Genomic DNA, 21649 nt, shown 5'->3' on the forward strand with positions numbered 1-21649 from the left:
CTGACAAGGCAAGGAACCAAAGGTATGTGAAACAATCTGTGACTGCTATCCAAGCTTATTCCAAACGGCCGTGTTGCTCGAGGACAAGCAGCGTACAGCCAACGGTTTCCATTGTTGAATACACAAGGATAAGTTGGGTGAAGTGGCATCTGTCGCAAATTTGCAGCATACGAAAGAAGCATGTGCTGGTGCCTCAGATGTAAAGGTGGCACACCAAAACTCAGCGAGCAGGCTAGCAATGGGGCTTGTACAAAAAGCTCCCGTCGTCAACCTAACCCCGTTGTAGTGGAACGCTTGGTCTTGCTGAGCCATATGCTGCACTGCCGTAGTCTAGCCAGGATGAAATATGTGACCTATAGAATCATAGGAGCACTGTGCAGTCAGCACCCCAATTAATGCTGCCAAGAAACTTCAAGATATTCAGCTTCTTGGTGCATTCTACTTTTAACTGCCGCACGATAATTTGCTATCGAAAAGGAGCCCAAGAAATCGGTAAGTGCCAACAATGGGAAGAACAACATTTTCTAAACAAAGCTCAGGTTGTGGGTGACGTTGACGACTAAAGTGGACAACAGAGGAGTTTGCGGTGGAAAACATGTTCTAAGGTCCACTGTTCCACTCTCCTAATAGCTTGCTGTAATTGTCGCTCTGCAACTGCCATATCATGCGAGCTATAGCGGAGAGTAAAATCATCCACATATAGCGACGGTATTACTGCGATACCGTTTATGGCAATCGCAAACAGAGTGACACTAAGTACCGATCCCTGTGGGACTCAATTTTCTTGAATGTGGTACTGCGAATATGCCCTCCCAACTCGGACACGCAATAGACGGAGGGAAAAAAAGTTTGCAATAAATACCGGCAAGTTACCTCGAAATCTCCATTGATGCAGGACTGAAAGGATACCATATCGCCATGTGGTGTCATAGGCCTTTTCTAAGCCAAAGAAAACAGCCACCAAATGCTGCTTGCGGAGAAATGCATCCTGGATAGAACTCTCCAGGCGTACCAGGTGGTCAGTGGTCAAGCGAGCGGCTCAAAAACCACATTGGTACTTGGACAAAAGTCCGCGTTTCTCCAGACACTACACAAGTCGGCGATTTACCACCCTCTCAAATAGCTTACACAAGCCGTTTGTGAGACAAAAAGGTCTACAGTTTCCTGCATACTTAGGATTTTTGTCAGGCTTGAGGAAAGGAATGACTATGCCCTCTCGCCACAGAGATGGAAACTCACCCTCTATTCAGATTCGGTTGAACACACGAAGGAGATATAGTAGACTGTCCTCACTAAGGTGTTTCAACATCTGGTTATGGATATTGTCTGGTCCAGTAGAAGTGTCCTTGCAAAGCGCTAAAGCGCTGCGGAGTTCCCACTCCGTAAAGGGCACGTTATAGTCCTCTGAAGCTTGAGTGGCAAAACTAAGGTGATGACGTTCTGCCCCCCGCTTCACACAGCGAAGAAATCACGATGGTAATTCCTGGAGCCAGACACATCCGCGAAATGGCTAGCTAGATGGTTAGCAATTGAGAGTGGTTCAGTGATGATACTGCCTGCAATGGAAATTCCCGGTACAGAAGATGAACCTTGGATACCTAAAATACGTCAAAGTTTAGTTCACACTTGAGATGATGGAGTATGTGACGTCACAGACAACACATATCTCTCCCATGAAGCTTTCTTACTTTGGCAAATAATAACTCACGCCTTAGCGCGGAGTTTTTAAAATGTTACCAAGTTGGCCACAGTAGGCTGCCTACGATATCGTTTATGAGCGCAATGACGTTCTTTGATAGCTGCTGCAATTTCTTCGTTCCAGGGGCCTCGGCGGATTTTTGTTTCAACAAAGTAAGAATAATGGGAAAATGGTCACTGTCACACGGAGATCATCGTGTGTATTCCACCAAAACAGTGGAACCAATGCTCGGCTGCATAGACTTAAGTCTATCCGAGAGTATGTGCCGTAACGTACACTGAAATGAGTTGGTTCACCTGTATTCAAAATACATAAATCCAGCTCTGTTACTAATGTTTCCAACTCCCTACCCTTGGGGCAAGGCGTGAATCGCCCAATAAAAGGAAGGGAGGAAGTAGCTGATCTATAAGATCAGTAACATCATTTATGTTAAAAGGCTGGTCTGGTGGAAAATAAACGTTACACACTGTTGTCATGACAGGCAGCGGTATCCGCACCGCAACTGCTTTCAGTGGGGTTCTTAGAGGAAACTCTTTGCTAAAGGTATCAGAACAAACAAAAATACCCACACCGCCAGAAGCCCGGTGAGAATAATATCGTTCTGTAGAGTCCAGTCTGAAATTTCTCAAGACCGTACAATGACGTGGTCTGAAGTTTGTCCCCTGAATAGAGACTATACTCGCCGCATACTCACTAATGAGCTGGCGCTGCTCAGCACGATGCCTGTCATAACCATTAGAATTCCACTGTAACAGTGACATAGTGTGGACTACAAAAAGAGTGTTACGTTATGAACGACAAGATGCTCTTAAACCTAAACACTATCAACATCTACATTCGAAGATGTAGATGACAGCTCAACGTCCGCCCCGTCATTGACGGACAGCGGGACTGATGCCCAGAACTTCGACTCTTCCGGGGGCGGGAAGTCCCCATACGAGGGATAGCGCGCAGGTTTCGGAGCAGGCGTACCTGCTGGCGCAGACTCATACCCTCCGGATGGAGGGCATGATTTCCCCTACGTAGGAGAAGTGCGGGAGCATCTGGTAAAGGCACTCCTCTTCTCCGCCTTCTTTTCAAGTTTAGACGGGCTGGGAGATAATTTCCCAGCCCTGGTCGACGATGCCGCCTCCGCCGGCGTGGGCACGGCTTTCGCCGACCTCTTAAGGGGGGGAGACTTAGCCTTCTCCCCTTTCTGTGCCGGCTTAGAACTGCCAGCCGGCACAGACTTCTTGGTGGTCGAAGGAAGTGTGGTCCGCACCTTCGAGCTTATACTCTTCGCGACTTTGCTCTCAGGAGCAATAGCTGCCTTGGGCGCAGCGATCATCACAGGTAACGATGTCGTGAAAGATGGACCTGGGAGACTCTGAGCTATCATGCTGTAGTCGAGGGTATGGGCAGGTGTATTTGTAGAATTAAACTTACGGCGCGCTTACTGGTGGGAAAGACCATCCAGGGCCTTGATCTCCTTTATCTTCTTCTCACTCAGGTATGTCGGACAGTTCCGATCCCGAGGAGAATGAAGACCAGAGCAGTTAGTGCACTTGTACGGAGTTGTGTACTCCTCCGTGACGTGAGCTACTCTTCCACATGTACCACACACAGACTGATTTGAACAACGAGATACCATACATCCGAATCTCTCACATTGATGGCATCCCGTAGGAGGCGAGAAGTACGGCCTCACATCGCAACGATAAGTTGTTACATTGACTTTCTCTGGCAACACTGACAACTTGAAAGAGACAATTAAGACACCATGGCAACGTCTTCACCGCTGACCTTGCGCTAATGCGACAGACGTGTGTCACGCCACGGTTCTTCATGTATTCCATCAACTCTTCGTCAGTGTTCAAAATAAGGTCGCGGTGAAAGATGACTCCGCGAACCAGATTAAAGGATTTGTGCTCCTCCACTTTGACGGGGATTTCGCCAAAGTGGTCGCACTTAAACTACTGATCGGCTTGCAGTGCTGTACGAGTCTTCAAACACAAACTACCGTTGCATATTTTCTTGAGATCAAGTTCACCATAGACGCCTTCAATGTGTCTACTAAAAAGGATTGATTTTACCAGCTTAAAATCGTACCCATCGGTTCTGGTAACAACCAGAAACCGAGGGAAGCTGGATCCCATTCCTTCATGCTGCGCATGCTCCCAGGGAGTTGAACCTCTCAGGGAAGCAAAAGTTAAGGACTTCGGTGGAGGACCGCTTGGGATGGGCAACTTTGTTTCGAAGCCATGCACGAAATCATCCTCCCTGAATGCCACCCACTCCGATCAAGGGTCTCTGTAGCCAAACCAAGCTGCCAAGAGAATACCCACCTGGTCATAGCAGGTACTGCCCAGGGTCCAATGTTGGACGATGCCTAATACGGGATGACTGAGGCAATGAGCACTAGGACTCCCTTCTTCCAGTCACTCACAATAGCATGCACCCCATAGCGTGTACAGAGCACTAAATATTGAGGGGGGGGAAAAAAAAAAAAAAAAAATTATAATAATCCTGCCCAGTGTATGGGACGCAGAGCTGACTGCGACCAGGCGGGTCCACAGGTGGCGGATAGTGGGCATCCCTCCAGATATGGAGGGCAGCTGCGATATAAGCAGGGAAACCTGACAAATAAGCAGTCCCGGACCAACAGCGGCATTGCCACCAGGATGTGGTGGGACTATGGAGGGCACCATAGTCTCTAAGAAATGCCACATATATCCAGTAACGGCAATGTGACAAGGCGAGTGAGTGCCGCCTAAAAAGCACTCTGCCATTCCCGTAGCGTCTGTTCCCCATGTTAGGGGCGGCCTGGAAAACTTCTTGGTGCAGCGAACCAAGTCGTAGCAGATGGAAATGCAAATTTCTAGAAGCACAAGCTCTAAACAAGTATCAGTCATGAAAGGTGCAATGAGTAACTCATATCCTCGTGGTGGCGAAGCTACCGAAGCTGGGCATTCGGATCCGGGGGTCCAGCAGCATTGCGCAAGTCAAGACCAGTCGGAGGGTCTTAGAATCCCAAAGACAAATCACAAATGTACACACAGAACGTTCATAGGGACACTGAATGTAAACTCGATGTTGAAAATAGGGAAACAAATGGAACTGACTAAAATGATGGATGAACAAGAGGTGAAAATATTAGCTATACAAGAAACAATATACCAAGACGAAAATACGGTACAAACACACAACTACAGGATTTATAAAGGTAAACCAGCAGAGAAAATACAAAACACTAAAGGTCTCTGGATGTTTGGAACAGCATTTGTAGTACACAATTCAATGGCAGACAAGATAACGGAACTCAAATCCACCTCACCAAGGATGTCAACACTAACTTTCAAAAACAAGAACAAGAAATACACAATAATAAATGCACATGAACCAATAAATAAGGACAACCAACAAAATCCACAGAAAGTAGAAAAATTTTGGAAAGATCTGGAAGAAATTCTACGAAATACTCCAGAGAAAAATGTTGTAATTCTGCTAGGAGACTTCAATGCACAAATTGGAAGGAATGAACCATCAAGAACCACAGGAAAATTCACGGCTCACAGCAAGACAAACATGAATGGTAAGAGGTTGATAGAGTTGTGTGAAAAATTCAATTTGAACATCATGACCACCAAGTTCCAGAAGAAGCCAAAGAAACAAACAACATGGATATCACCTAACAAGTTATTGGGTGAATTTCAGATTGACCATGTTGCAATCAGTTATGAAAACTCCAGAGAAATTCAAGATGTACATGTAGCTAGAGGAGCAAACTTCAACTCTGACCACTATCTGACAAAAATTAAGATGAAATTAACACCAGAAAGGAGAAAAAGTAGTGGTACAAAAATTACAAGATACAGAATAGAAGATCTGAAGTTCAATCAGCAGACTGTGAATGAATACCAGAACAGGATAAATAAGATTCAAAGTCACAGTTGGACTGAGATGGCAACATCAATACAACAAGCAGCAGAACAAACAATCCTACGAAGTAAAAAGAAGAAACATCCGTGGTGGAATGAAGTTTGCGAAGAAGCACTACAAAGAAGGGCTCAGACATGGAAGAAATGGAACTCAACTAAGAAACCAGAAGACTGGGAGTCATTCAAAGCACAAAGGAAAACAACAGCTAAAACCATAAGAGGTGAACGAAAACATTATGACACACAGCAACTAAAGAAACTAGAAGAAGATTTCGTGAAAAACAATACACGTAATTTCTACCAGACATTCAGGAGGAACTTAACAAGATACAAACCGCCAACCCTATGCTTCAAAGATGACGAAGGAAATCTAATCACTGGAAATGAACAGAATTGCCAACACCTTGCAAATTATTTCCAGAAACTACTGAACTGTAAAAAACCTGAGGAAACTCTAATGTTTGAGAAACCCAAGAACCAGACACCGGACTCAGAACCACCTAATAAAGAAGAAATCAGGGGAATAATAACAGGACTGAAGAACAATAAGACGTCAGGTGAAGATTCAATAGTTGCAGAGTTATTGAAATATGCCGGAGAACACTTAGTGACTCAGCTAGAAGCACTGTTGGAGGAGATTTGGCAAACGGAGAGCATCCCAAAGGAATGGAAGACATCATTAATACACCCGCTGCACAAAAAAGGAGACAGAACAAACGTTAACAATTACAGAGGAATATCATTGCCACCAGTTGCCTCTAAAATTCTATCCAAGGCACTACAAAACAGGACTGAAGGGATAATAGAAAAAGAACTTGGTGAATACCAGGCAGGATTCCGGAAAGGGAGATCATGCAGCGAGCAAATTTTCAACCTAATCTCCATAATACAACTACGTGCACTCACAGCCAAAAATCTAGTGATTATATTTGTGGATTTTAAGAAAGCCTATGATTCAGTCGACAGAGCAACCTTGATAAGCACGTTAGAAGAGTTTGGGATAGATAAAAAAACTAGAAATTTAATCAAAGAAACCATCACTGACACTACATCACAGGTTAAGTTTATGGGTATGTTGTCAAAACCATTCAAGATCGAAACAGGTGTCCGACAAGGGGACGGGATGTCACCACTTCTGTTTAATGTTATACTTGAAAAAGTGGTCAGAGAGTGGAGGAAGAGACTGATGGAATTAGGGGTGAAAAATGGAATATCACTGGGAAGATCTGGAGTCAAAATTGACTGTCTAGCATTCGCAGATGATATGGCAATACTGGCAGAAGACACTGAAACAGCCAAGGTACAAATTGAAACACTTCAAGAGACTGCTGTAAAGACGGGACTTCAGATATCCTTCGAAAAGACGGAACTAATGATTCAGGACAAAAAGGATCCGACACAAAATATTGTCACCAAATATGGAACAATTAAAAGAGTACAGAAGTTTAAATATCTAGGGGAATGGATAACCCCAACAGGACTACCAGGAATAGCATTACAGGAAAGGGCAAGAAAGATGGAAGCAGCATACCAGTTATGTCGAAATGTCTACAATAAAAAATCAGTTTCATTCACTGCAAAAATCAGACATTACAACACTGTCATCAAACCAGAAAGTCTATATGCGATCGAATGTATTCCACTGAACAGGAAGGGCTTACTAGAAAACATTGAAAAGACAGAAAGGAAGATCTTGAGGAAGATACTAGGGCCTAGGAAAGTGGGTCAAGAATTTAGACTGCGACCAAATGAGGAACTATACAAAAGGACCGAAAAAATCACAACATCCTTCAAGAAGAGAAGACTCTGCTTCTACGGACACATTAAAAGAATGCCACCAGAGAGAACAGCCAAGCGAATTCTGGAATACATGGAGAACAGGAAGACACAAACTAGCTGGCTTAAAGGGGTCAAGGAGGATATGGAGGAAAATAATATATCACAGCAGGCAGTATACAACAGACAGGAATACAGAAAAATCATCAACAAAATTAAGGGATTCAAAGATCAAAGTAGCAAAAAACGGACCGGCAACAACTGGTCACGAGAACGTAAAGAAGCCCACTCCGAAAGGATGAAGAAGTACTGGGCCGATCGAAAGAGGAAGAACCGTAAATGAATGATGCTTAACGTGGTCCATAGTAGACCTATTCGAAAACAATAATAATAATAATAATAATAATAATAATAATAATAATAATAAGTTCTGACATTCGGCCGTGCAGGGATCTGTGTTGTCAGGCGGATACTACTGAAAGGGTACATGGCGCTCCCACCCGCAAGATCCCTGGGTGTTCACAAGCGGGCTTTCGGGCGTAATTGCACACATAAGAGGCCCATCTCCAAGCAGCACGCACATCGAGAATTTTGAATCGGTCTACAAGTAACCCTCCAAAAAAAAAAAAAAAAAAAAAAAAATTAAAGAGGGGACCATGGCCACATGACCCTTCTAGCCGCCTTCTACGACAGGCAGGGATTACCTGTGAAAGTATTCAGCCCCTCCCATCCACAGGATGTCCAACACATGATATCAAACCGCAATCCGTGTCCGCGCCCCTTTCAACAGGCAGGGGATACCACGGGTGTATTCTACATGTGCATCCCCCACCAGCAGGGGGTAATCTAACCTCTGAAATGAGTGATGCGCTGTGCCGTATCTTGAGGTATATCACATTCATACTTAATTTTAGGCTAAGCACTGGGTGCATAAATATCGGAAACAGAAAAAAAGCGTGTTTAAGCGCTCGTAATAACGGATCCGTCGGTGATAGGGCTTTCGTTGTAACTGAAGGATAATACACAGTTTAATAGAGGAATTTTGAAGGGAATGACAAAAACTGGCATTATAATGGGGTTCTCATTATATGCCGTACTCGCTATAGCAGATTTCTACTGTATCAACAACACATCATCACGCCAACATAAGAAGAGCTCTCGATCGTTGAATTTTAATGGAACTATTACGTGCGTTAAACAATTTTATCTGCATTTCAACAGAACTAAAAAGCAATTGAGCTCCAGCATTTTCAGAACATTCTTTAAACCCAAATCTTATTTTAATGTGTATTTGTGACCTTGTCTATTTTACTCCTGTTACAAGTATTTTTGGCTCATGATGTCCAAAAAGAAGGACGAAACAGGTCCCAACACATCTTAATTGCTAATTAATCAAAACAAAAAAATAGTATTGTAAAGGTGGAACCTTTGACTGTACCTTAAAGGTATACTATATTAGAAGTGTTTTATTGGAATTGCTCATTCATTATTTTTCTACTCCGTGTCCTTGACAATGTTCACATTACGTTTCCAGTTCATGTGATAGCTCATTTTCAATGGAGAGAAGGTTAACTACGGAAAGTTTAACTGTAACCACTTGGTATATGAGATTTTTAACTGCAGAAACTAAGTCAAAAGTAACAAGTAGCAGCAGAGATCTTGAAAAAAAAAAGTCACCAATTACCAGCATGTAGCTGGTAGTCTAGCTGTCACCATCCCACCAACGAGGAGTTGAAGCATGCAGAATCTCCATGTACACTAAAATATAAGAATATATTTAATCAACACCACTCACATTGCACATTTCTCGAACAAGAGCCTTTTCACCATCATCCAGATCAGCAGCAGCCATGTCTACCTCTGGCTCTGGTATTCTACCGCCATCGTGCACCCTTTCCAGCTGCTCACGCACTTCCAGCACCTGTAACGCTTGCACAACTGCCTCGGGACGGCCACCACACTGCACAAAGGAAACATTATACTGAGTTAAGAATTCATTTAGCAAGAGTTCTGGATTACACTATCAGTTTAAGTTCAAAAGACCTATACATTTAATGAAATGTAAGAGGCAGGTAGGGAGTACACAGCAAACTCTCAATTATCCGGTTTGCAGATTACCCGTATGTAGTTCTGGAAACATTTCTTTTTAAGGATGGAACGTCAGTGGAGGGCTACTGTGCTGATTCAAAGCAATTTCCTACCAATGGAAGCAGGTTTTCAAATTCATTATGTCTGTTGCAAAGAAAACACACACAACATAATTTTTTAAAATAATGTCACAGATTTAAATAACGACCGACCGTGCTGAAATCTGATCCCGCAAATTTAAGTATATGAAGCGAGACTTATAAGTAGGGCCTGGATTTCTATGTAATATTGAAATGCAGAATCTTCTTCTTCATCCATTTCCTTTTCCAGATTCTCACTGGGTAGTGTAGTGTACCAAAGCCCTCCACCTTACTCTTCCTGTACTTTATTGCTATCAACTCCTCTATTTGCAATACAGTCCACAACAGAGCTCCTCCATCTCATTCTAGGCCATCCCCTAGACCTCTTTCCAGTCTCTGTATCCATGAATGTTCTCTTTGGTATTCTCTCTCCTGGCATTCTCATCATGTGTCCAAACCATTTCAGCTTTGCTATATTGAAATGCAGAATATGTACATTAAAATGTAGTAAACATCAGTGAAATATGTAATGTTCACAAAATATGTAATTTTTTTTTTTTTTTTACTAGTTGCTTTACGTCGCACCGACACAGATAGGTCTTATGGCGACTATGGGAGAGGGAAGGGCTAGGAGTGGGAAGGAAGCGGCCGTGGCCTTAATTAAGGTACAGCCCCAGCATTTGCCTGGTGTGAAAATGGGAAACCACAGAAAACCATCTTCAGGGCTGCCAACAGTGGGGTTCGAACCTACTATCTCCCGAATACTAGATACTGGCCGCACTTAAGCGACTGCAGCTATCGAGCTCGGTAAAAATATGTAATTAAATATGTAGTATTCATAAGATATATAATAGTATTACTGCACTAAATTTACAAAAGAATTGTATATATATATATTTTTTTTATGACTTGTGGTTCTGATATGAGATAATGAAATTGTTTTAAATACCTCGATATTTTATGACAAAGTCATCGTTATTGCTTTAGATAATTTACATTGTGTATTGCTTTCTAATTTTGACGGTATTAAATAACCAAATTAAATGTAAAATTAAAACACTTCAAATATTTACAAATAATGTTATCCACTGAAAATTGCAGACTATAGTACACAATGTATTGTAGTTATTTTCCTGTTGCCCTCATGCCCTGAAAATGAAATAAATACATGTAACTGAATAAAGTTAATAGAGAATTTGTCTTTAAAACTGTTAAGTAAAATATTACGGTAACTTCTTTTTATCGCGATGCACAATGTGTCACCAAGTACTTTTCCATGATTTCCATTGTGTTGTTTTAGCGCTGATACAATAAAACTGTTCAAAATCGCATGAAGTCACTGGTGCATGTTTTAAAAGATAAAACTAGCTGGTTGTTCACCACTAATGATCTTGCAAACAGATGGAGAGTTTGATTAACCTAGATTTGGTTTGGAAACTCTTACCAATGAAAGGCACCTAGCCATCCCAGATCCTGAGAAAGGGTTAGTGGTGTTGTATGCAGTCAAGGCACTCGGACCCACTATATTTCATAGACAAAGGGTTAGAAATCCTCATTTTAAAGCCAACATTAGCAACTGATATATATTCTTATTCTTCTTTTATAACAGCATAGGATCACTTTAGTCAGTCTATCGTTCAGGTCTCTTTGAAGGGATTGTTCGGGCTTTGCGGTCCTCCAGTAGTTCTTCAGATGCTCCGATCTACGTGCCCTTTCTTCGGTTGTTGGTTTGTTTCATGTAAGAGTAAAGCGGAGATTTGTATTCTTGAGTTTTGTATTCAATTAAGGCCTATTTCCTTCAGATCCTCTCTTACTTCTCTGATCCATTTACATCCTGCTGTGGTATTTCTTGGGATGAGATTGTGTTGTATTAGTTGTTTCAGAAGTCTCGAATCCTACATCCTCATGATATGTCCAAAGAATCCCAGTCTTCTCTTACGCATAGTATCTGTAATAGGTTCTAGCTCTTTGTACATGACTTTGTTAGGTATTATCCGCCACTGTCCATCTTTCTGGTATTTTTTGTTGATACAGGTCCTTCCAATCCTCCTTTCAATTTTCTGAAGTCTGTCAGTCTTTGATTGTTTATTCAGGTGAAAAAGTGTTTCTGCTGCATATGTAGCTTCTGGTTTTATAACTGTGTTGTAGTGTTTTCTTTTTTTGCATTTATTGATAAACATTTCTTTTTGTAGATATCCCATGTTAATTTTTGTGCTTTAGCTAATCTATTTGTTCTTGTTTGGATTGAGATTTTTTCATTTACGTTATGTGTTATTACTTTTCCAAGATATTTAAATTGAGTTACTATTTTGATTTTATTACCATTTATGGTAACTTCTTTTAGCTGTGTTGGTTTCTGGGGCATAATTCCTGTTTCTTCAAATGATATTTTGAGGCTGATTTTATTTGCAATATTTTAAAGTTCTGATATCTATTCTATACGAGATAAAATTTAATTATTTTGCTATAGTCTGAAAATTAAACAAGCCGACACAATATTTCAAATTTTTTAATAATTACCTATATATGTAAAAAAAATGTAACATTCTCACATAATATGTAAACATAACGTAATATTATTGAGAATGTCTATTAGGTCATCAGCCCAGAGGCTGGTTGGATCCTCAAATAGCACCACCAAAAGTTATGCGGTTATAAGGAAACCGCAAAAACCAATGGCAGCACCAAAATGAGGCGTACTAGGCAAAACGAGGAGTGAGGTAGTTTGCCATTGCTTTCCTCACTGGGTCAGAAAGTGCTATTGCAGCACGACCGACCCTATGAGCAACACCTTTCATAACACTCAGATGCACTAGTCGTGCTCCGAATGTCATTGCTCAGCACCACCCATACCCCAGCAGCTTCCATATTGTCACAGCCATGGATGTTGACTGGGACTTCCGTGAAAGCTACACTTTGTGCCAAGAGATGGATACAAAAGTACTGTATCCATCAAGAAATGGCAGCAGGCAAATTATTGAGAATATGTAAAAATATGTAAAATGAAATGCAGATATAACCGTAGCAGAATCACAATTCGCTGACATTTTCAGTTGTCTACAAATAAAGGAAAGGAATATGTAAGGGTAAAGCGGAGATTTGTATTCTTGAGTTTTGTATTCAATTAAAGCCTATTTCCTTCAGATCCTCTCTTACTTCTCTGATTCATTTACATCCTGCTCTACTTGTAAGCCACAGAGCTTGATGCACACAAATAATTGCTTCCGTATCTGAACCTCATTTCACAGAGATACAGTAAATGCATTTTTGCAGATGATAGTTATTTCAGCTCAGTCTGCAGGAGTTCTGGAGAATTTGCTGGATGGTATGGACACAGTCTAGGAGAAGGAGTACAAGATTAAAATTATGATGATGATGATGCTTGTTGTTTAAAGGGGCCTAAAACATCGCAGCCATCGGCCCCTAATGGTATGAAATAAAATGACAAACAAAAAGGGCACAATCGTCCACTGACCAAAATAAAAATAAAGTCATGAAGAACGAATGGATGGACATGAACAACAAAAAAAAACCAGTGGATCCAACTCAAGACAGATCATAAATAATAGTATTACTGACCAAGGGACCACTTATAAAGCACAATCCTGAATCGAGGATGGTTGATGCCTAAAGGGGTCCAAAATCCAGGTCAAAGGCCCCTCAGAATGGTACTTATCGCTAGTAAAGTAGAACCATGGTATTTGTCATGTTGGGGTACTAATCAAAAGTAGCGAGGACTCACGGTGTTCCACACATGATGGTACTACTCACAAGTATTGTACGTCGTACAGGTAACGCAGACCTATGGTGTTTCTCACACAATGGCGCCACTCATAGCCAATGCAAATGGATGAGGTTCCTCACCTAGGTGTACTAGTCACGGGCACCGGTATTCCCGTGGTGTTCCTCACATAGTGGGTACTAATCACAGGCAACGCAGATCCACGGTGTCGCTCATATAGTGGTACAACTCACAGGCAACGCCCAGACCTGCGGTGTTGCTCACATGGATACGACTCACGGGTACTGGAAACCCACAGGCGAACCAACTCTCTGCTTATACTAATCACAAACCTATTTCGTACCTAATATAGTGGTACTACTCGCAAGTAAAGGCGACCCATGATGTTCCCCACATGATGGTACTAATCAAAAGTAGTTTCATGGTTCTAAGACAATCATCCCTTGGTCACCCCTTTTAGTCACCTCTCACGACAGGCAGGGGATACCGTGGGTGTATTTTTCGTCTGCATCCCCCACCCACAGGGGGTAGAGAGAGAGAGAAGAAAGAAGAAGAAAGAAGGGATCCATCACTTCGAAAAATGAAGTAACAGACAAAGAAAGGCAAGGGCCACGAAGGGCGTGAAAATGAAAGACTCCCTAGGCTTCGAATGCTCTAATACCATCAGGGTCAGAAAAGAACAAGAGTTGACCAAGAGAGGTCGGACAGGATAGACGAAAGTGAGGAGCCTGTCACAAGTAAGTGGAAGCAATGCCAAGACTCAACTAAGGGCCCTGTGGTCGCCAATCCATACTCCCAAGTTGAGAGCCTTTGGGCCCCTTTTAGTCGCCTCTTACGACAGGCAGGGGATACCGCAGGTGTATTCTAGATGTGCGTCCCCCACCCTCAGGGGGTAAGATTAAAATAAATAAATCCAAAACCAAGTAATAGAGTGCAGTCGAACAAAGACAGGTAATACAGGAAATATTAGATTAGGAAGCGAAGTCTTAAAGGAAGTAAATGAATATTGTTACTTGGGTAGCAGAATAAGTTATGATGGCAGAAGTAAAGAGGACATTAAAAGAAGACTAGCACAAGCAAGGAAGGCCTTTCTTAAGAAATTTGCTCACCTCGAACATTGATATAGGAATTAGAAATGAGTCTTTGAAGACTTTCGCCTGGAGCGCGGCATTATACGGAAGTAAAATATGTACGATAACTATCTCGCACAAAAAGAGAATAGAAACTTTTGAAATGGGGTGTTACAGAAGAATGCTGAAGGTGAGATGGGTAGATTGAATCACAAATTAAGAGATACTGAATTGAATCGATGAGAGGAGAATGATTTGGCAAAATTTGGCCAGAGGAAAAGACAGAATGATACAACACCTCTTAGGACGCCCACGACTTGTTCAGTTAGTTTTTGAGGGAAGTGTAGACAGTAAAAACGCCAGGGGTAGACCAATGTATGAAGATGACAAACAGACTAGAATAGATGTGGGATGTAGTAGTTACGTAGCAATCAAATGAAATGGCGTATGGCTTTCACAAAAGAACAGAATGAATAATGTCTATCCCAATGAATCACAACAGTTTTAGTGGACACTGCAAATAATGTGCAATGTAAAGTTCTTCATTCATCTAGTCAATATTTATTTGGCAACAGTTTAGCCTAAGAAGACTATTTTATGCAGACGCTCTTCTAAATGAAATTAAATGGCGTATGGCTTTTAGCGCCGGGAGTGTCAGAGGACAAGTTCGGCTCGCCAGATGCAGGTCTTTTGATTTGACTCCCGTAGGCGACCTCCGCGTCATGATGAGGATGAAATGAATATGAAGATGACACATATACCCAGCCCCCGTGCCAGCGAAATTAACCAATTATGGTTAAAATTCCCGATCCTGCCAGGAATCAAATCCGGGACCCCTGTGACCAAAGGCTAGCACGCTAGCCATTCAGCCATGAACATTTTGTTTTAATGTAATGAACAAATAGTATTACACTATAACAGAACATGACAGAAGGTTTTGTGAACCATGACGAATAGCTTACATCAGTTTCCCAGCTAGCATTCGACCGCAGACCATTTGAATCCATAGATTCTCCCGCCTGACAGAGCTTTTGTTGTAATGCCTGTTTCTCCTCTTCTAACTGTTTGACCCGCTGTTCGAGACTTCGTACATAGTGCATCATTTGATCTGGAACAAGAAAATATACATAAATCATAACATGCACAACGTCTCATATTACACATTGCTTATTTGGCAATCTTAGTAACTAACCATCTACAGTTTATAATGTTATCAAATTTTAAACAGTTCACACTAAAGAAAAGATGGATATGAGTCGAAGATTCACCTGATTCAGTGCAAATAAAGCAATAGGGAAGGCAGTCATTATTCAATATTTCTTGTCAAAGAGGTTCAAAATGTTCCTGAATGTTCCACATTTACCATACAAAACTGCACTTTTGCTTGTACTTCTGTATATTTTTATATTATGTACACTGACTGAGCAAATGTCACGGGATAGCGAAGCACTGATGCGTAGGTGTGTTGTCTGCTCACCACACGCCCCCTGTCCCAGCGACAGTTGTATAGGAGATCTTGTGAGCAGTGGCTGTACATGTGACAGGTGTAACACTGAATGTCGTAGTGAGCTGACACTGTTCGAACGGGATATGGTGGTCGGTGCCCGACGGATGGGAAGTGCGATTTCGGAAGTGATGCGGGAATTCGGCTTCACACAATCAACGGTGTCCAGGGTGTACCGTGAATGGTTGAATGCGGGTGTCACCGTCCACAACAGACGAAAGACCGGTTGTCCAGCCACCCTCGATGACCGTGACCGGCGACATCTGAGACGGATTGTCAATAGTGACAGACGGCAACCATGCAACAAATCACGGCTCAATTCAACACAGGCCGTGCTAGACACGTCTCCCAGTGGACAATCCGTAGGAACATGGGTTCTACGGGGTATGGGAGCAAGCGCCGCACGCGGGTGCCACTGTTAACCCAACATCATTGGGCACGACGACGCGCATTTGCGCCAGTCACCAAGGATGGACACTGGAACAATGGCGTAACGTGATATGGTCGGACGAATCACGATTTCAACTGCACCATGCCGATGGGATATGGCGCAGACCACATGAAGCGATGGATCCCGCCTGCCTCGAAGGTGTGGTCCAGGGAGCTGGTGTCTCAGTTATGGTCTGGGGAGCATTTTCCTGGTATGGAATGGGCCCCCAAGTTGCTCTGGAAGAGGAATGGTACGCGGTATGTTGAGCTGCTCAGAGACCATGTCCACCCATTTTTGGCCTTCCAGTGCCCAGACGGTTCTGCGGTGTTTCAAGATGATAACACACCGCCACATCGCTCCCACGACCCCCGGAATGGTTCCAGGAACATGCAGCGGAGGTCCAACGACTGCCATGGCCACCCAGGAGCCCCAATATGAACCCTCCGTGCCATGGATCCTGCACCCACAAATAGACCAGCATTGGCGGCCGCTCTGCAAACGATTTGGTATCAGCTGCGTCCAGAGGACTTCCAGGGACTTATCGACTCACTTCCACGGCGTCTCATTGCAGTTCGCAGGGCCAGAGGAGGCCCCGCACGCAATTAGGTGACTATCCCATGACATTTGCTAAGTCAGTGTATATCGTACTGTATCTATATATATAAAATAAGAGTTTTGTCTGTACATTGCTCAGAATGTAAAAAGAATGGTATTTCTGCATCGGTTGTGTCCACAGTAACAACTTTGTGTTTCAATTATTATTTTACTTATTACTTTTCCATAACTTCTGTCTGTCTGTATGTATGTATGTACACACATTACGAGAAAACGGCTGAAGAGAATTTAATGAAAATCGGTATGTAACGTTGGGGGATGAGCACTTATTATTTTCTCCTATCGATAAATACTGCATAACTAAAGTTATAATATAAAATTAAATTTCCAATCATTTAGGTCTTATACATATTTACTGTACCGGATATGGTAACAGAGATTTTCATGAATTTGTATTTTTGTTGCTAAGTCCATATCAATGCCGAGCCACAAGAAAATGGGTGAACAGAATTTAATGAAAATCGGTATATAGAGTCGGGGAATAAGAAACTGGAGTCTAAGATATAAACAATTCTATTCACCCTGGATGAAATGGTAGTTTAGGGGAAGGAGCATAACATTTAATTTTTAAATACAGTACCTATGTTATTGGTCCTATCGAAAAGTACTACATAACAGAATTTATAGAGAATACATTTTCCAATCATTTATGTTTTATTCAGTTTTACCGTCTATGATAAGAGTGGTATTTCAGAGTTGGAGGAAACCTAAATGTGAAGGCCTACAATATCGAAAGCTCATAAAATTGATCAACAATAACATTACCGGTACGTTGACCATTGTTTGTTGTGATGTTCTTTGTCTCTTATGCTGTCACACATCTCCAATAGATGGAATTACTGCTGCATATCGAGTATAACAGTCTGCCTGAATATTGGCGGGAAATAGCATGGGAGTTAGATAACTTCCTTCTCTAGTATACGATTCCTTTGATTCATACATTTTCTGATACTACTGGTATGTAACACACTGGTTCCTCATGGCATTCCAGTTATTCAATCCCTACTCTGAGGCACTGATCAGAATGAGCAGTTTGCACATTTAATGGAATAATGGCAGAGGAGTTTTCACGGCTGTCTGCGGCCTGGTCATTCCAGCTCTGGAACTTTGGACTGTTAGATCGGCAGCATACTACTGTTGGTTAACCCGTAGAGCGGGGCTTGCTTCAGGTGGTGCAGCAGGAGCAAGCCCGCTGGTGGGCGTGCGTCATGTGAAGCGTGGAAAGTTTTTATTTTTTATCTCCATTACGAAACAAGCGGTAGGTTTGAAACACTCTCCGTATGTTCCGAGAGGTGCTGCCAACTGACAGAAATTTTTTCACCTTCGTGTATCTAAGCAGTTCTCGTCTTGGAATCCCCTTGTTATCTGCTACATAGCTGTGTAGCGCAGTAACAACCTATGTGGAGCTTGGCGAGAAGCTCAGTCAGTGTGCTGCAAGGAGCATAGTATTGGGAGTCTCGGTGTGAATGTTTCCAGCTCTCATAAGTTGTTTTGTTGGTATATAAATATCTCTTGTGATTTAGTTTTAATTCTTGCTTGTTGTTTTAAGGGGCCTAACATCGAAGGTCATCGGCCCTTGTTTTAATTCTACATGTAGCGTTTCGTATTTGTAGTGAACATTACCAACAGAACTGTAGATCTTCCGAGTGATAATATACGGTATATTATCGAACTCAGGGAGGAAGATAGTTGCAGTGATTCTAGTTTAGACAGTAATGGTGAAACTACCCCACTATTAGATGCTCCAAGCATGAGTGCTTCCGTCAGAGTAGGCCTGCTACCTAGATGCCGTGGACAGGTGTCGAGTTTGAGCTCCGACGAGAGTAGTGAGTCAGAAAGTGAGAGTGATTTGCCTCCTACTCCGCCTAGTGACTGGAATGTAAGGGGGTGTAGGAGAACCTTCCAGCTACATACCAAAGTGGAATTCAGGGCGAACTTTTAAATTGTAAAGAACCGGATGAAATATATGAGCATTTCATTGACGATGAACTGTGCAAACTTATTGCAGAGCAAACTAATCTGTATGCTCAGCAGTCAATACAAGCTAGTATAGGATCAGCTAAAATGAAAAGAAGAAGCAGAGAGAGAGATTGGGTTCCTACAACAAGGAAGAAATAAAACTTTTATTTGGGATCTTTTTTCTTCAGGGTATAATTCAAAATCCGAAGCTATCTCATTATTTTCCATGTAATACATTGTTTGCTACGCCCGTGTTTTACGAGACCATGTCCAAGAAACGTTTTCTCCTTCTCCTGACATTTTCAAATTTCTCAGATAATGAGGCTCATGATCGGCAAGTATCCCCAAAACTCTACAAAGTGAAGCCAGTTTTAGACATTCTTGCATCAAAATTTAAAATTTCCTATTTGCCAAATGATCATCTATCAACTGACGAAAATTTACTTCTTTGGAAAGCTCGCTTGGGGTGGAAAATGTACATTCCAAATAAGAAAGCTCATTTCGGGATGGAATCTTTTAAAATTATGTGAAGCTAAAAACAGGATATGTGTGAAATGTCCTGTGGTACACAGGCAAGGAAACTGAGCTAGTAAATGAGGTTTGTGGGGCAAATATTTCTCAGTATACCAAGCTCTCGAAAGTTGTGTTTGCTCTAGCCGAACCTCTTCTAAATAAGGGATACATCATAGCTCTAGATAATTATTACAGTTGCCCGGAACTCTTCAGACAGACGCTGTCGGTAACAGTGTTCAATGCTTTCGTGATATACAAGAAACACGGCGGTAAATTCACTCAGCTGGAGTTTCGTATTCAAACTGAGCAGAAACTATTTCAGAAGTATGCGAACGCTACGCCTAATGCAGCCTTGCCAATTCAATCAGTGAGACCCACACCCGTTGACTTGTCAATTCTCGGGAAGGCATTTTCCAGATTTCAATCCAGCCTCAAAATCAAGACTGCACGCAAACAAGAGATGCGTTGTTTGCGTGGCGAAAGGCCAGCGGCGGGATACTCAGTATTGTTGTGTAGTATGCAATGTCGCTTTGTGCCCCTCTCTTTGCTTCAGGCTATACCATACAGATGAAGTATGAGCATTGCAAATATGCCAGTGAGTCTCACGTTATATGCTCGGGGAATTTGAGAAGCTTGTAGTCTACACTCAACGACCGCTGTACAATCTGTGTGCCGGCAACTATCAGTGACCATCCTGAAATAGTTTTTTTCAATTTTTTCTCCGGTCGTTTGTTGTAGCTATTGAATGTAAATAATTAGTATAAATAGTGTTGAACAGTGTAGTGTAATTTTGTGTAATGTGGTGACAAAACTGTGATGAATGAACCCATGGATTACTCGCTGCCCTCTACAATGACAATTTATAGGCCTAAGTGTTGAGTACATTTTTCTATTTTATTTCAGGAAAATGTGATATTTGAGTGAATGTGCCTCTATTATTTGGAGTATTTGATAATTTTTCATTTGTGTGTTACGCATTTCAACGATGAATTAATATAAGCAACACAAATAATACTCCGAATCGGAGTAAATATGAAATGGCACATACGCAATTTTCGCACTGACACTGGATGAATTGAAAAATCATTTTAATTGTAAATAATAATACAATTTACTATGCAACGTATAATTTTATGCTAAGTTTAACATAATATAATATTTAAGCGGTCACCATAAGACCTATCTGTGACGGTGCGACGTAAAGCCACTATAATACCAATAATACCAATGTCACGCAAAGCCACTAGCAAAAAAAAAAAATTAAGCGGGTGTAGGTTGGAAAAACTATTTCTTTTCTAAAGAAAAATTTTACTGAAAATGATTCCCCACTATGCAGGAATTTCTTGTTTATGACCTCCCCACTTAACAGGTTAAAACGGAGAAAATGTGTGGGTTTTTCATTTGATCGAGTATTAGATATGATAGCATTGCTTTTAATCGCGACATTCCTACTGGCATCATTCTAATGACCTATGTTGATTTCAGTTGGGAAAACCACTAAGGCAGTCTTTCTGAGGATCTAAAAAGGCAGGTGGAGAGTGAGAGTCTGTCATTATAATGAAAATTCCTGAACTTGATTGTGACTGATGGTAGGCAAGAGGGCCTACCAGTACAATGAAAATTCCCTAACCCAGTCTTCACATAAAAGCAGATATTTGGTGACTTCCCTGTCGCGTTTCTAGGGTAACGTTAAGAGCTATGCAATTTAATACAATCTTACTCACAACGTGTACACTACTTAAGCTAGAATTCTGTATACAATGTAGAATTCCATAGCGAAGCACGGGTACATCAGCTAGTACTACATAAATTAAGTTATACAGAATTAAATTTCCAATCATTTATGTCTTATAAATTTTTACCGTACTGGCTTTCATAACAGAGATATTCGTGAATTTTTACTTTTGTTGCTAAGTCCATATCAACGCCGAACTACGAGAAAATGGGTGAACAGAATTTAATGAAAATCGGTATGTAAAGCCTGGGAATAAGGTACTACAGTCTAGGATACAAATAATTTTTATTCAGGTGGGATAAAATGGTAGTTTAGGGGAAGGTGCCTAAAATTTAATTTGTTAAATACCTATGATGTTATTGGTCCTATCGAAAAGTATTAAATACCGTAACAAAAGTTATAGGGAACACATGTTCCAATCATTTATGTTTTATACAGTTTTACCGTACTGACTATGATAATAGAATAATGAATTTAGACTTGTTACTTAGTCCATAACCAAGCATTGTTAACATGGAAAT

At 41.6% G+C, this 21649-nt stretch overlaps 1 protein-coding gene across 1 annotated transcript in view; it reads right to left on the minus strand.

The window, feature by feature from the left end:
• Nucleotides 1-21649, minus strand: part of Ccdc85 (coiled-coil domain-containing protein 85) — a 47947-nt gene that overhangs the window by 7202 nt on the left and 19096 nt on the right. The window contains exons 3-4 of the mRNA XM_067154125.2: nt 15335-15480; nt 9188-9352 (exon numbers count right to left, since the gene is read on the minus strand). Coding sequence (XP_067010226.1) covers nt 9188-9352; nt 15335-15480 — 311 coding nt within the window. The remainder of the gene's footprint in view (nt 1-9187; nt 9353-15334; nt 15481-21649) is intronic.

The sequence above is a fragment of the Anabrus simplex genome, chromosome 9, assembly GCF_040414725.1.
Source record: "Anabrus simplex isolate iqAnaSimp1 chromosome 9, ASM4041472v1, whole genome shotgun sequence".
In the NCBI taxonomy this organism is placed as follows: Eukaryota; Metazoa; Arthropoda; class Insecta; order Orthoptera; family Tettigoniidae; genus Anabrus; species Anabrus simplex.